A 16170-nucleotide genomic window follows, 5' to 3' on the forward strand; every position below is an offset into this window, starting at 1 on the left:
TTGCCCGGAGGAGCATTGGTCTTTGTGCTCAAACATATGGCAGTAAAGGATTTTTTTTTCTATAAATTTAAAGAAAAATAAGCCTCTCCCCTAATTCTGGCGTGTAACTGTTGATGGTTTCTGTTATCACAGGCAAGGAAAACTTTGTTGGTTCCAACACCGCGACTGAGAACTGGGCTGTTTAATAAGATTGTCCCACCACCAGGAGCAACTAAAGAGATCCTGAGAATATGTGCAACCTCTCAAGTAGGTATCAGAAGTGGGGGGAACTATGTCAAAAGAGCAGAGCAGTGGCCTTACAGTTATGATTCTGGACTGAGGCTAGGGAGATCTTCACTGTGTAGCCTTGGACAAACCATTTCATCTTTGCGTGCCTCTGCTCCCGCTCTGTAAGAACAGAGATGATACTATTTCATTTCTGTCTTGTGTCTTTAGATTGTAAATTGCTCAGCGATGGGCTAGCTCTTGCTAGATGAATGTGGAATGAGCGCAGTTGGGCCCCAATCTCCAGACACAACCATAGCACAAATAAGAGAAAAGGCGAACCAAAATGTATTGTTGAGATTCAGAAAAGTATAGTGAACGTTTTTATCCTTGTTATTTTTCACTTTCATGCACTCCTCCACTCCCTGTTTGGGCCTGGGACTAACACACAGAAGACTATACTCACGGTAATGCCAGCCTAACCAGAAGCAGGACGTTTCAGGCCTGTTACCAGATAGCTGGTGCTCACAGGATTTCGGCCCTTGCTTTGCCTCCCCAAAAAGTGTGGATAAGCATCAACTTTTTGCATATTCATCTGAACCATACAACTATTTAGAGATGCACCATCGCTTTGCTCTTTGTTGTTTTGGATTTTCAGTGCAGAAATATTCATTCTCAATGGCTTTATTTACCTGGATCACCGCAAGAAAGTTTCAGAGGCTGTATTTACACACTTAAAAACCTCAGAGTCTGACATAGTGTTTCTGCCTTCTCTTGCACAGTTGAACTTTTGTGCTTAGAAAACCTAGAGGGGAGAGTATTTAATGTTTAAAACTGGTTGCTTAATCTGGGTAATAAAATGTTTATGGTGGTTCATACTTTTTTGGGGGGAGGGAGGGCGAGGTTAAGGGCAGATCTTTTATCCTTTTGACTCTTAAGGAAATGAACAAAAAGCATCCAAATTAACTAATTTCTGTCACTCAGTTGATGTGTGGGGAAAAAAAACAATTCTGAGTGGATCTTTTTTTGTTGTAAACAGTAAAGTGGTGCTTTGCTGCCCCCTAGTGTACAAATGTCATATTCCATAGCTGAGTGAGTATGCTACAGAATCCTGTATTATTTTACCTATTTCTAGAATTTAAAACAAAAATATAGCATTTTTCAATTAATTGGCCAATAATTTTAAATTTTTTACATTTTAAGACATCAATCCAAACACAGACTCCTACATATAATTGGGGGACTGAAAATGTGTGAAACTCTAAAGTGAGCGTCTCTGTTAAGAGTTCTCTTAAGACTGTTATTTTATTAAAAGTGGTAAGAGTTGGAAGTTGTACTATACGTCATTCAAAAGATTACTTTCTCTTGACCTGCTGCCCAGTCTCATATCTGACCTATGACCTTTCTATCACGTCAGTGCTATTTTTCAGGCAGACAGGTGCTAGTGCAGGGGTCGGCAACGTTTGGCACGCGGCTCGCCAGGGTAAGCACCCTAGCGGGCCGGGCCAGTTTATTTACCTGCTGACGCAGCAGGTTCGGCCGATCGCGGCCCCCACTGGCCGCGGTTCGCCGTCCCCGGCCAATGGGGGCGGCGGGAAGCCGCAGCCAGCACATCCCTCGCCCGCGCTGCTTCCCGCCGCCCCCATTGGCCTGGAACGGCGAACCGCGGCGAGTGGGGGGCCGCAATGGGCCGAACCTGTCACGTCAGCAGGTAAATAAACTGGCCCGGCCCGCTAGGGTGCTTACCCTGGCGAGCCGCATGCCAAACGTTGCCGACCCCTCTGCTAGTGAATAAAGTCGTAATGCGTCTCATGCACCTTGCATTCACAGAATACAATACAAACAATCCTCAGCACACCTCTGGGAGATAGGCAAGTAAATATTATTCTCTCCATTTTACAGATGGAGAAACTCAGCCAAGAGTTGTTCTTCACTGGCCTTATTTTATTCTAGGCTTTAAACATTTGTTTTTTATTGTGGGTGTCAACCTAACATAAAGAACAAAGGTTTCTCACCTGGATCAGATGTGTGACAAGTGTCTGCCTTATCCTTTACAAACATGTGAATTACCTTGAGTTAATCTCAAAGTAAAAATATCTAACAAAGGCAAAACTAAAGAAGTGAAACCCTCCCATTTTGAGTGCCTCCCATTTTTGGGTGTCCAGGTTGAGACACATTGGATCTGATTTTCAGAGGTGCTGAGTATCTACAGCTCCAGAAATCTGTCTTGAACAAATGCTGTAGAGAGGAGAGGGGGAGAAAAAACTGTTCATTACATTTGGCAGTGACACGTACCTCCATACCCTAGGCTCTGAAGTAGAAGGGCTTGCTTCAGGTATCTCAGCTTGACATCATTACATCAGAGATCATAGAATACCAGGGTTGGAAGGGACCCCAGGAGGTCATCTAGTCCAACCCCCTGCTTAAAGCAGGACCAATCCCCAACTAAATCATCCCAGCCAAGGCTTCGTCAAGCGTGACCTTAAAAACCTCTAAGGAAGGAGATTCCACCACCTCCCTAGGTAACCCATTCCAGTGCTTCACCACCCTCCTAGTGAAAAAGTTTTTCCTAATATCCATCCTAAACCTCCGCCACTGCAACTTGAGACCATTACTCCTTGTTCTGTCATCTGGTGCCACTGAGAACAGTCTAGATCCATCCTCTTTGGAACCCCCTTTCAGGTAGTTGAAAGAAGCTGTCGAATCCCCCCTCATTCTTTTCTCCTGCAGACTAAACAATCCCAGTTCCCTCAGGCGCTCCTCATAAGTCATGTGCTTCAGACCCCTAATCATTTTTGTTGCCCTCCGCTGGATTCTTTCCAAATTTTCCACATCCTTCTTGTAGTGTGGGGCCCAAAACTGGACACAATACTCCAGATGAGGCCTCACCAATGTCGAATAGAGGGGAATGATCACGTCCCTCCATCTGCTGGCAATGCCCCTACTTATACAGCCCAAAATGCCGTTAGCCTTTTTGGAAACAAGGGCACACTGTTGACTCATAGATATCAAAATGTGACAAGGAAGGAAAGTTCAGGAGAATATGTGGGTCATACTGGAGCATGCATTGAGGGATAACTGGTGTGTAGAGACAGTCTGTGTAGTGGCTAATGCATAAGACAGGTAGCCAGGTGATCCAGATTCTATTCTTGGCTCTGCTACAGACAGGCTTCTTGTATGACCTGGGAAAAATAGTTTAGAGTTTGTCTACACATAAAAGTTAATCCAGAATAAGGTAATGTGTGAATTGATAGCAAATTATCTATTCCTGATTAACTCTGGCCTACTCTACACTTTAAAATTAGATTGACCTGGCTTTGTCATTCAGGGCTGTGAACAGTTTCAATCCTGAGAGCTGTAGTTATGTGGACCTAATCCCCGACGGCGGAAGAATTGTTCTGTTGACCTAGCTACTGATGGATTAACTACGTTGACTGAAAACTTCCTTCTGTCCACAGAGGAAGTGTCCATGCTATGGTGCCAGAGCATAGCTGCAGCACCATAATTGTGCCGCTGTAGTGTAGACATGCCCTATGTGTGTGGACATCCTTATTCCAAATAAGACTGCATTATTCCACCTTAGTTAAAGCCACTTCTACATCGGCACACACAATTAATCAGGAATAAATCCCCATGTAGACAAGCCTGTAATAAATAAATAAATAAAATTAATGGAGATATCCTATCTCCTAGAACTGGAAGGGACCTTGAAGGTCATCGAGTCCAGCCCCCTGCCTTCACTAGCAGGACCAAGTACTGATTTTGCCCCATATCCCTAAGTGGCCCCCTCAAGGATTGAACTCACAACCCTGGGTTTAGCAGGCCAATGCTCAAACCACTGAGCTATCCCTCCCCCCGAGGAAGTCTCTAAACTTCAGCTGTCCCATTTGTAAGCCAAAGTTAACACTTCCCTATTTCACAGATGTATTGTGAGGATTAATTTGTTAACAATTTTTAACGCACTTTGTGATCCTTCTGTGACTGGAGCGATGCATTACTCTTACGTGCCATTTGCCAAGATTTTCAAAAAATAGGAGCCTGATGTTAGGTTTCAAATACAAATTTAGGCTGCTCAATAACTAGCTTGGTTTTCAGAAGTGCTGAAAAGCCCCAGCTTCTATTGAAATATGCCAAAAGTGTCAACATTTTAGCAGAAAATATATTGCAGAATTCTAACTCGCTGGATGCTTGGAGAATAACTTCCCAGACTTCTGATAATTGGCTGTGTATGGGAAGGGACATTTCAGAGCTTGGTTATTTATTTGGTTTGAGCAAAGAGACTTGATTATTTTTAATGATGATGATGTTTTACTGAATTGGAAGTGAAACATCCTTAAAATCATGTTTTTCTTCTTAGGGGGTAAAGGATTACAGTGTGCCTATAGGTCTGGACGCAAAAGTCCAAGTGGACCTGGTTGTTGTAGGATCGGTCGCTGTTTCTGAAAAAGGTAGGGGTAAAGGTTGTTAGACATGTTAGAGTTGGGGAGGTTTTGGGGGATAGCAAGATATCAATTTCTCTGTCTTATATTTAAGGGTAATCCCTTTCCATGTGAAGCGTTAGTAGTCTCACTCCAGTTTCTGAAGGCTGGTGTCTACATTACAAAGATGCCATCACTATTTGTTCCCTCTGCTGGGAGTTTAATAGTGGAGTTACACCAGCCAATGTGTTGTATGTGCACAGTGCATCTTCAACAGGGTTCTTCTGGGTGCATTGTGTTTTCAGTTGAACGGTCATGAGGGCGGATCTTCTCTGCCTGTAGAGATGGTTCCTCCAGGACAAAGCAGAGGCTTGTTGGGTGAGGGGAGCAGCATAAAGGTCTTGCACTGCAGCTTCCCATTCTCCACCTATTTGGGGGGTGACCTCGGTATGGCAGCTGTCCGTGCAAGACCTTTCATCAGCATTACATTCACTTGCAAAAAAAAGACAGTCCTCTCTTTCTGAAGCCTAAGCTGTCTTCTTCAGACTTGGCTTAACCGGTACCGACTCCTGAATCCAGCCTGGTGCAGACGGGCTCTCAGAATCGGTTCATGTGCCAGACGTCTGTTGCCTTCTTACAAGCATTCTGCTTAATTATTGCCATCTCTTGCACTCTGTTGCCCTCCAGTGTTAATTAACTAGCTCGCTTTTTATTGGTACATTTTAGGTTGGAGAATTGGGAAAGGGGAAGGTTTTGCAGATATGGAATATGCAATGATGATGTCAATGGGAGCCATCAGAGAGGACACCCCAGTAGTTACTATCGTGCATGACTGCCAGGTGAGCTGAAGAACCTCTGAAGGCACATCTACAACCATTCAGTACCTTGCATTATAGGCGTGTATTGAGCAGCTGAGATTAGAACTGGATGGAATTTTTGGGACAAATTATTTGCCCCAAAATGCCGTTTCAGGATGAGTGAAACTATTTGGAAATTGAGGTGAAATTCGTCTGAATAAAAAATGAAGCAGTGGGTGGGGGAGGGAGGAGTCAAAGTCAAAACGCTTCGTTTCGACCTTTTCAGAAGGAGACATTTCAACTTTTCATTTCAAACCAACATTTTGTTTCAGAAATCTAGCTTGATGCCTTTAGAAAATTAAAATAAGGTAAAAGGCACCCCAAAACAAAGCAATAAACCAAAACAAAAATACTATTTCAGTTCGAATGAAACAATATTTTTTTCAGTTTCTTATTTCAGCGAGGAAATCCCCAAAAATGTAAGCTTTGGATCAACCCCAAACAAATTTTTCAGTTCAGCCCCTGAACTGAAAAAAAATCAAGTAGTCACTCAGTTCCAGTTGTAACAGTTAAGTAGTTGCAGAGCAGGACTGACTTGTGTCTAGATCTGGGGTTGTTTCAGTGTAATCTGCTTATCTTGTCATCTTAAGTGAGAGATTTTTGGTATCTGGGAAGCTGTCTGGAATGAAACTTTCCATGCGAAGTCACAGTTCTGGTGGGGTTGTTTTAATTACTTACCAAATTTCTCTTCCCTCTGGTTGTAGGTGGTTGACATTGCAGAAGAGCTGCTTGATGACCATGATTTAACTGTGGATTACATCCTCACTCCAACAAGAACCATTAAAACAGGCTGCAAACGACCAAAACCACAAGGAATAATATGGCATAAGGTAGGCTACTTCCGCTGACGATGATTTATTGGTACCAAATGCTTGCTTCTGAAACTAATGATGTACCTTCTCCTTCTGTACATCATTAATCCTCCTGGAATGTGTATCCTCTGAATAGCTATGAAAACTGCATCTCCAACTAACAAACACTGTATATAGCCAGTGTGAACATTCCCGTGGCCTCCCTATGGTGGTGATGAAATAAAAACAAGTAAAGAAAGTGGAATCAGGTTGCCGTCTGTTGTATTAGAAACACTAGGAAGGTGAGGGACATGTTTGGAAAATGGAAATAAGCAAAGACACTTTTGTTTTCAGGTGTCTGTGTGGTTGTTGTAAATGATAGTGGCAAAAACGAGACATGCGTTTGCAGGTGAGGTGTCCTATCGTGTAGATTTCAGGTTGCGTCCTATGGGGACAGATTCTCAGATGGCTTAAATTGTCATAGATCTGCTGAAGTCAGTAAAGCTATGACAACTGACAGCATCCGAGGATCTGCCCCACAGAGTACGTCTTGCCTCATGAATACCTGTTGAAGTGGATTCTGTTCCTTTTCATGAGACAATGCAGCAGGGAGAGCTTCATGCCATAAATCCAGAGTGGAGTGTCTGCCAGTCCATCTTCGCAGGAAAAATAAGTGTATGTTTTATGAATTAGTGGTAGGGACGTTGGTTTTTGCATTGCTGCTAGTGGTTAAGTGTGGGATTTATTTTTAAAATAATATATAGATCGAGCTTGTTAAATAGTGCAGAAAGGGATTTCTAAATACTTTCGTGCATCAACATGATGAATCCACGCTGCTGGAGTTATTTTGGTTGGTTGCTAATTTGGATGATCACCACTTTTTTCACAGAGATGTTCACAAATCCAAACAGTTTCACAAATGTTCACATGAATGATTTTGTCTGAAAGTTCATATTGGAAAGGGCTTTATTTGTAATCTGATTTTTATTGTTTTCCTCTTTAAAAGTCTTAAGTCCTCTGACCTGGAGAAGAGCTCTGTGTCACCTTGAAAGCTTGCTTCTCTCACCACCAGAAGTTGGTCCAATAAAAGAGATTACCTCACCCATCTTGTCTTTCTCAAGTCAGCAGAAACAACACCATATGCCTTAAGTGACAATTTGCACACGACAGATAATGAATAGCAAATTGTTGTTTGCATAAACTATCCAGGAAATACTTGTAAGAAATTAGTACTTTGTTAGAAGCCAGGATCAGTTGGCAAACACTTTGCAAACCAAAAAAAGGGCTAAACTTGTAAAGTAACTTATCTGCAATAAATAACTCCACCCACTCTCTTTATTTTTCTATCACGGAGGAGTATTCTAACCTGGTTGTGGGTGAGTTAACGAAAGCTCCTTTTGTGTTAGTGCGTTTCATAATTGAAATATTTCACATGGAGATTTTCTTATACTCAAGCTCATTTAACGGAATTGTTTGAAGTCCCAGCTCTTGTGCCCCATCCATCTTGCCAGCATGGCTTTGATCACGTTCTCCCTTCATGTCGGAATTCAGCCTCAATAAATTACCTTGCTAACATTTCTCTCCACTTCCCTTCGCCAGCTAAATCTGCAAAGGTCTGGAGAAGACAAAATCTCTTGAAAAGTCCTTTAATCTTTGTGCTGCTTTTGACACTCTCACAGACGAGGTTAGTCTCTAGCTAACCTGTGTATCAAAATGGATGTGGTCTTTTCATTTCTTCTCTTTCCTTCACTTATCAGAGAGAGATTAAAGACCAGCCATATAACAGCGCTTGGGACAAAGGCTTACCAGCACTTAAGGCACTTCCATCTGTTCACATTTGTAACTTGCTCAGACATATTTTACCAAACCATACTACTTCTATGCTGTGTCAGAAACCATTTTCTTTTCAATGGTGGTGTTCACACTTGGATGTGCTTACCTGTTTTCCCATCATTGATTTAGTTGGGGAGTGGTCCTGCTTTGCGCAGGGGATTGGACTAGATGACCTCCTGAGGTCCCTTCCAACCCTGATATTCTATGATCATTGCTTGATTTGACTGTATTATTACTGTTTGTGTCTCTTCTCTCATGTGTTATAAGCATGGACTGTATAGTTTTCACCACATATTAACATACATCTATTAGGAATGTTTTCAGTAGAACGGCAATTAGTGCCTGATGCAAAGCCCAAGGAAGTCAGTGGAAGGACTCTCATTGACGTCAGTTGGCTTTGGATCAGGCCCTAATTCTACCAATTTTTTTTTCCTGTTTATTCATAACCGAAGAGCTAGAAGAAGGGGTGAGGGGGGAGTTTTAGTCTCTCTCTCTCACACAGACACAGACACACAGCTCTTATGTATGCTGTGTCATAGAGGTTTGTTGTTTTTGAGGCAAAACAGAAAAGACGTGGGCCGAAATTTTCTAAGCTGGTGCTTGAATTTAGGCAGCTTGTCCATATTTGGGCACCTAAATAAAGGTGACCTGATTTTCAAAGGTGTTGAGCTCCCACAGCTCACATGGATTTCAGAGAGATTTTGGAGTGCTCATTTTCTCTGAAAATCAGGCCATTTTGAAGGCTCACTTTCTCAGGATACTGAATATCCTTCTCCCATTGACTCCCCACCTCCCAGGAGCCCTCAGCATCTTGCAGGAGCCAGCCCTTGTTTAGGACTCTAAATTGTAATACGGACCCAACCTTGATAGTTTTGACCAGAGTCCCTGTCCTGAAGTGCTAACAACTGAGGTCAGATGGACTTGAAATGACACAGGAAAAGATTGCATTGGCCATGGGGATGATGGGACAAGAAGGGACTTGGAAGATATTGAAGACATACTGTACCAAAATGCTACTGCTTGTATAGTTGTACCACCTACGATTCAGTGGTGGTAATATTACCCTTCCCTAACACATCATCAGTACTTGCGCTATTAAGACATGAATGAGAACCAAGATCCAGAGAGGGGAGAGGAATATTTAGATTTCTGTTCCTCAGCGTGGTAACAATCATCCATGTTTCTGGTACAGCTAAAGAATTAAAAGGACAACAGATTTCCAGGTTGTTAATTCATTGGGAACAAAGTAACATGTGTACTTGTTTTTGTTACCTTGTCATTATGGGCATTTCCCTGTGAATAACTGCTACACGCAGTGTCTCAGAGCTGGGAGGTCTAGTTAATCTGCAGGTCTTAAAACTACAGGATTTTGTTGTGGTTATTTAAGAGTTTGTCCAGAAGCTCATGACTCCCAATCCTACATCCTTTTCTCCTCCTTCAAATCCTGGCTTTGCCATTGCATTCCTGTATCTCTGAGCAAAAATAAATTAGCCAAGAGGTAGTGGATAAAAGACTCATCTTCTAAACAGGATGTTTTGTCAATGGAATGTAGTTTAAGTGTATTTAGTAAGGGATGGCTGTGAGATGTGTAAATTGCCTTGTAACAAAAGTTCACCCTTCAGAAACATGGCTTGCTCAAGCAAAGACAACAATGGCTTAAGGGTTTATATAAAGTAGGGTATTCCTGCTTGCAAACACTAGGCTACGGCTAAGCATTGCCCTGGGAGATGTCCTTAATTTGGTGAGTAGCTGTTAGCAAACACCTCTGTTTTCAGCATTCATACACTGTGCGTGCTCTTAAAATTGAGAGGCAGGATGAGAAACGTATGCGTCAAACAATGCACACCACAAAAATTAAAGTTAAATGCAATGCTCAAACAGGTTTCAGGGTTTCTTACCACTTTGATTATTGGAAAAGTGGAGGAAAAAGTAATGATTCAGAGCCTCACCTGCTGTAAATTGGCATTGCTCCATGAATGATACCAATTTATACCAGCTGAATACCTGGCCCAACAGATTTTCACCACAGCCTGCGTTCTGCAACACGGTTTGTGGTTGTGGCCAAGATATTTGTTGTAATGAAAAGAAATGTGTTGCATGCAAGGAAAACATAACGAAATGCTGGGATTGGTATCACAGAAATGATCATTCAATGTCTTTGAAGGACTTTTGGATCCTTTAGTAGTGCCTGACGGTATACAGTAGGTACAATATGGCTCAATTCTCCTCCACTTACACCAGTTTAACACTAACGTAGCATTATTCACTTCAAAGAAGCCACTTCTGACTTACACCAGTGTAAGTGTAAACAGAATCAGCCCTACCCTGTCCTGTCTCTAGTGCTAAGTGCTCTAGAAATGCTGAGTCAGCAGTAACTTCTTGTCTAGCTCTATCTTTATACACAGGCCCTTTGGAAAACAATGGAAGCTGCTAGGAGTTGAGAAGTTTAGCCATGTGATTCAGGTGCTGACATGGGAGCTGATCCCTCTTGAAAACCTGGCAACTTATTTAAATGCCACAATGGGAACTGTTAGCTCTTTTGAAAATCTAGCCCCGTGTCTCTAAGGAGAACCCTAAATGCATGAGGTAACACGCTTTTTCTGGTGGCAGCTGGGATCTGTGACTAGGTATTTGTCAGTCTTTGTCACAGTTCTTTGCATTTTACTTTAAAAAAAAAAACACAAAATAACCAGAGTAATTAATATAATTATATATAGTTGGGGTAGTGGAGGGGGAGATGAGAATAGTTAGTGCAAAAGAACAGCAATTTCATACGGCTTTTTTAAAAACAGAAAAGATTTAGAACGTATTTATGCTTCTGTTGTTGAGAGTTTGAGAGAGAACCTGTGTCTACGCTACACACTTTTTAGCAACACAGCCGTGCCGCTAAAAGGCACGCAGTGTAGTCGCTGTTTGTCAGCGGGAGAGAGCTCTCCCGCCGACAAAAAACTTCCACCCTCAACAAGCGGTGGCAGCTTTGTCAGCAGGAGAGCGCTCCTGCCGACAAAGTGCTTTTCGTCAGAAAAAAACACCCCCCCGAAGGACAAAAGTTTTAAACACTCCTGAGGACAAAAGTTTTGCCGACAAAGTTCCAGTGTAGACAAAGCCTGACAAACAGCAAAAGGGTTCTTGCTAAAGAAACAAATTGTGGGGTTGGGGAGGGGGAACTTGGTATAAGGTTGGGGGCGAGAGGGAATGTAACTGAGGGCAGAAATAGCCCTACGATATGGGACAGCCGGCTTCTGAATCAGAAGTAAACAGGAATGTCAAATGGGCACATTGTACAAAGTTGTCTCCCCACCACCCTCCTATCACTGGGAAGCTATGCTATAAAGGATGTGGGCCAGATTCTGATCCCAATGTGCACTGGTGTAACTCCGTCAGCACCAATGTAAAGGTCCGATCCTGCACCATTAAAGTCAATGAGCGTTTTGCCATTTGCTACAGTGGTGTAGGATGGAACCTAAATGAGATCAGACTCTAGTAGAAGGACTTAATGCGTAAGGCTTTGGACAACACTTAGGTACCTTGTTGAGCCAATGAAATGGCTAGAAATTGCTACTTGCCCTGCTACAATTGCTGTGTGGTTCATATTAGGTGCTTCTGAAAATTCCATTAAACACTTAACTCCCATTGGAGTTAAGTGGGAGTTTGGCACCAACACATTTAATAGGCACTTAGCTGCATCCTTAGGCACCTAATTACTTTGTAAATCTGTCCCTTAGCAAAATTTACTGCTGGGGGAATTCTGTGCCAAAAAAATTAAAAATTCTGCACAAAATATTTTAAAATTCTGCATATTTTATTTGTCAAAATAACACAATGTAATTATGCCAGTTTCAATTATTTTCGTAATTAATTTCAAAATATCTGTCCACAAGAATGTTTGTAACAATACAGACAACAAAAAAGATTGAGGAAATGTTTTTTGACAAATAGATTCCTTACTAGGCATATTTATACAGAACTTTGAGTAAGAAATCATTTAAGCTACAATATAAAAATGTATTTCCTGCACCCCTCGGAAGCAGTGCAAAGGCTTGGGGGAGTCAAGGGTAACGGAAGAGCTGAGGGAGAGAGAAGTAATTGCTGGAAAGTGAAAGTGGAGGGTTGTTGGGTGAGAGTGGGAGAAATATGGAACAGGTTTTTGGGGATAGGGGGTGGGGAGGGATTGTTAGGGGATGGGAAGCCTCCCTCATGCAGACGCTGGGAGAGGCTAGGGGTCAATCAGTCAGGCACATCTGCTCCTGTCCCCATGTGGCCCTGCACCCCCACTCAGCCGTCCCCATCCCCATGTGGTCCTGCTTCCCCTGCCCCCTGTTCCCATATGGCCCTGCACTCACTACCCCCCATCCCCATGTCTCTGCACCCTCACTCCCATTCAGCCCCCGTTCCAGTCTGTCCCCTCACTAGTCCTTCTGAACACCACGGCCCCGGGGCCGGAGGAGCTGGTTCCCCTTCTTCTCCCTCCCCCTGCAGCTGGTGGCGCTCACTTTCCCCCAGCAGCTGGAAGAGCTGAATCCGCCCCCACGGGCCCAGGGCCAGAGGAGCTGGCATCTCCCGCCCTGGCCCGAGGAGTTCACTCTCCTTGCCCCGGAACAGTTCTGTGCCCCCCCCGACTGGAGGGGGTGACTGGGACCCTGCTTGCCCCCTTTTTTGCACGCCCATGATGCAGAGAGATCTCAGGTGAATAAATTATCACCATTTTACAGAGGGAGATTCAATGACTTACCCAGACCACCTACCGAGCCAGTGACCATCCAAGTAGAACCCAAGTCTCAGTTCTGTGCTTTAACCACTAGATGAGGCTGGGAAGTTCCTGCACGTGTCAAACCAGGAAATGGACAGCATGGAGGAGGAGACTGTCCTTGGATTCCCTCCACTTCCAAACAAATCACTGCAGCCCTCGAGACAAAAGTAGCTTTTGCATGATTATAATTAGCAACACATTGTCCTACTTCTTTGGTATTTTACAACAGAGCAAACAGCTTATTTCCCTTCTCCTCCCTAGCCGCCCAGCCGCTCCACAAATGGGTTTGTTGGATGCATACACTGAAACCCCAAACTGCCTCTTTTTCTTTTTTGGTGGAGGAGTTAGAAATTTTGGTTGCACTCCCCCTGAAGTGACCAGCAAGACTCCCATAGGATTAGGACTACATCCGTTGGGCAAATTGTGTTGCCCTGCTCCCGTCATGGGCATGAAATGGGCAGCGGAACGAGGGTGGTTCTTTGGCATGGGCAGGGGTGGAGGGGTAGTAGGATATGGGGAGCCGTTGTTAGGTATACATCACCAGTAGGAAGGGTGGTTGCGGGGCGGGGCAGGACAGGGTGGATTTTCAGCTATGAGGACTTGTCTCACTTACACTGGTGATAAGCTCATCTAGGAGATCTCAGTGTGAGATCTACTAGTGCAAGGGGGAAGCTGTAGGGAATACTCTGTAGTGTCCATTGTACTAAGGTATGGGTACTACAGCCCAGTCACATGATGAATTCAGAATCCCAGGGTTCATTTGAAAAAGAAAGTTTCCCTCATGGAAACAAAGAGAAGCTTGAAAACCTCACCTGACTATAACTGGTGCCTCCTGGAGTTTGCAGTCAGCCAAGAGATAGGAACTACCCCATTTAATTTTAACTCTGAAACCTGTTGTGTCCCCCCCCCCCCCCCCCGGAGAGCTAGGGCCATGTCAGAGCTGGGGGTTGGTCCTGGCAGCCGGTGGGGATGTCCCCTTTGGGGGGGGTATCCCCATGGCTCTGGATTGCTTTAATTTGGTCTTGTTCACAGAGTGTCCTGAAGGGCCTGGGAATTCTTTGCCCATCCCAGTGCCCATCCCATGTACGCAGGTTGTGTGAAGAGGTGAAGGTTTGCCCTTGGTAGTGTTGATCTTTCTAAATAAAGCTTCTGGATGTATGTTTTGAGCTAAGTTTGACTTTAGGGTGAAAGAAACTGTACAGTTGGTTCATAATTGGCTGGGCTTGTTTCTGGGTACAGGAGCGATTAGTTACATGAGTGTAGAAAAATGTTTTTCCTGTTTGGTTTAACAAGCATAGAGCTTGCATTTCACATGGAAACTTGACAGAGGACAACAAATGTTCCTAATTGTTGGCCAGGAAAAACATAGTAAGATGGCTTCAGCCATTAGTCTAATGTCATATTGCCCGGCTCAGGGGAAGCTGCCGTCTGTTTCAGCAATCTGAAAGTATTTGGTGGAGAAAAATGCATCTCTCCAAGAATCAGCCGTCATAACTCTTCAAAATATGAAAATGGCATGTACCTTTCACAGTGCTAAAGCTCCCATGGAAACATGTACATCTCTTAACTGCCAGCTTGTGTTAGCTTCTAGAAGAATTACAGTACAGTAAAAAAAAAAAAAAAATTTACTTGTTAAGGGCCTGTAGCAAGGTCGAGACTCACCGGCACGGCGCCTCCTGCTGGTCATCTGGGAATTAGCTCTTTTCCAGCCTCAGAGCGCCCTCTACTGGCCTGCCTCAAGCCCCCATGTCCCCCTCAGACCCCAGTGCCCTTTACCTTGGGGTTCTGCCCCAGCAGTACCCCCACACTCTGGGTCTCCCCTCCCAGGGGAACCCCCATCCCCTAAGCCCACTTTGCCTCAGTGTCTACTGCCAATTGTCAGCTAGCCCCCTCTCACTGGGGCAAACTGCAGTCCATAATAGCCACTCATCATCAGCAAAGGGGGTTGGACCAGCTTCCTCTGCCCATCCCCACGTTTACACCTCTTTAGCCCCAGTAGCTGCCTTGGGCCTTTAACAAGACCTGCAGCCTGGGGAGTTTCCAGGCTGGAGCACCTCTTGCCTTTCCCCAGCCCTGCTCCGCTTCAGGTACCCTTTTCTCCCAGGCAGCTAGATCCTTCTCCCTCCAAGGCTGGAGAGAGACTGTCAGCTCCTGGCTCACAGCCCCTTTATAGGGCCAGCTGTGGACTGATTGGGCGTGGCCCCAGCTGTGGCTGCTTCCCCAATCAGCCTAGCCTTGTCCACCAGAGCGGGGTAACTGCCCCGCTACAGGGCCCAATTCCAGCAACTTTTACTCCTGACCCATGTGGGGCCAGAATGGAGGCAGCCTCTGTTTTAAACTAATTGTTCTCATTCTATCACTGGGTCATATATGAACTATTAGGCCATGTAGTGATTCGGTGTGGCTCCCCTCCTGCCCAGAGGAGGGAGCACCAGTGCAGACACCTGAGTGGGCGGAGCCACCACCACCTGTCCCCGCCCCCCGGAAGTCAAGGGGCGGGACAGGAAGTATAAAGGCTGGCCGCCAGAGCTCAGTCAGAGCCCGGCCACCGCAGGGAGCAGATGTGCGGCCGGGAGCTCCCGACCAGGATACCGCTGAGGCCCGAGGATATTCGCCTAGCTGGCCGGAGCTGCCCCGGGCTCACTACGACGAAGAGCCGCCGGAGGCCGTCCGTTCCCGCCATTGGGGGGAGCCCTTGGAACTCCCCCACAGCAACCCCGACGGTGAGACCGCCCCAGAACCCCTTCGGCCCTGCTGTTACCCGGAGGAACCGCCCGAGTGCAACTGGCCGGACTTCCCGACGGAGCTGCCGGACCTGCCACCAAGCCCCGGCCGGGAGGAGCCTATGCTAATGGACTGGACCCTGCCCGGTGCCGCGGACGAGGTAGGCCCTGAGGGGGAAATTGGAAGTAGCCCGGGGGTAGCCGACCCCGGTCAGGCTGCTGAGGCATGCGAACCCATGTCAGTGTGTTTCGGTCAGGATACCCCACTGACCGGCAGCGGCAGTAACCGCTGTTAGGGCCCCGGGCTGGAACGCAGTGGAGTGGGTGGGCCTGCGTTCCCCCCTGCCACCCCACACACGGGTGGCAGGCTTCCCCCTCACCCAACGCTCTGGTCTCGCCGCCAGGGCTTACCCCGAGTGAGTGTTGCTCAGCCCCTGTGCAAGGGGGCCTGAGCTCCCTAGCTGTGTAGCTGCTCCGCCCCTGCTTCCAAGGGCCTGAGCAGTGTCGGTGTGGGCCCCGCCCTGAGCCAGGGCCTGGGCCTTCCCTAGTTGAACTGCTATTGCCCCAGCCCCCCTGCACCAGAGGGCCTGGGCC

The 16170-nt window shown here is 45.6% G+C and overlaps 1 protein-coding gene across 1 annotated transcript in view; it reads left to right on the forward strand.

Moving 5' to 3' along the window:
* The window catches only part of LOC113405014 (methenyltetrahydrofolate synthase domain-containing protein-like), a 21478-nt gene that overhangs the window by 2634 nt on the left and 2674 nt on the right, over nucleotides 1-16170 (forward strand). The window contains exons 3-6 of the mRNA XM_029914241.1: nucleotides 133-246; nucleotides 4562-4652; nucleotides 5349-5461; nucleotides 6184-6309. Coding sequence (XP_029770101.1) covers nucleotides 133-246; nucleotides 4562-4652; nucleotides 5349-5461; nucleotides 6184-6309 — 444 coding nt within the window. The remainder of the gene's footprint in view (nucleotides 1-132; nucleotides 247-4561; nucleotides 4653-5348; nucleotides 5462-6183; nucleotides 6310-16170) is intronic.

Source organism: Terrapene carolina, unplaced genomic scaffold (genome assembly GCF_002925995.2).
Source record: "Terrapene carolina triunguis isolate 2854851 unplaced genomic scaffold, T_m_triunguis-2.0 Scaffold33891, whole genome shotgun sequence".
NCBI classification, from domain to species: domain Eukaryota; kingdom Metazoa; phylum Chordata; order Testudines; family Emydidae; genus Terrapene; species Terrapene triunguis.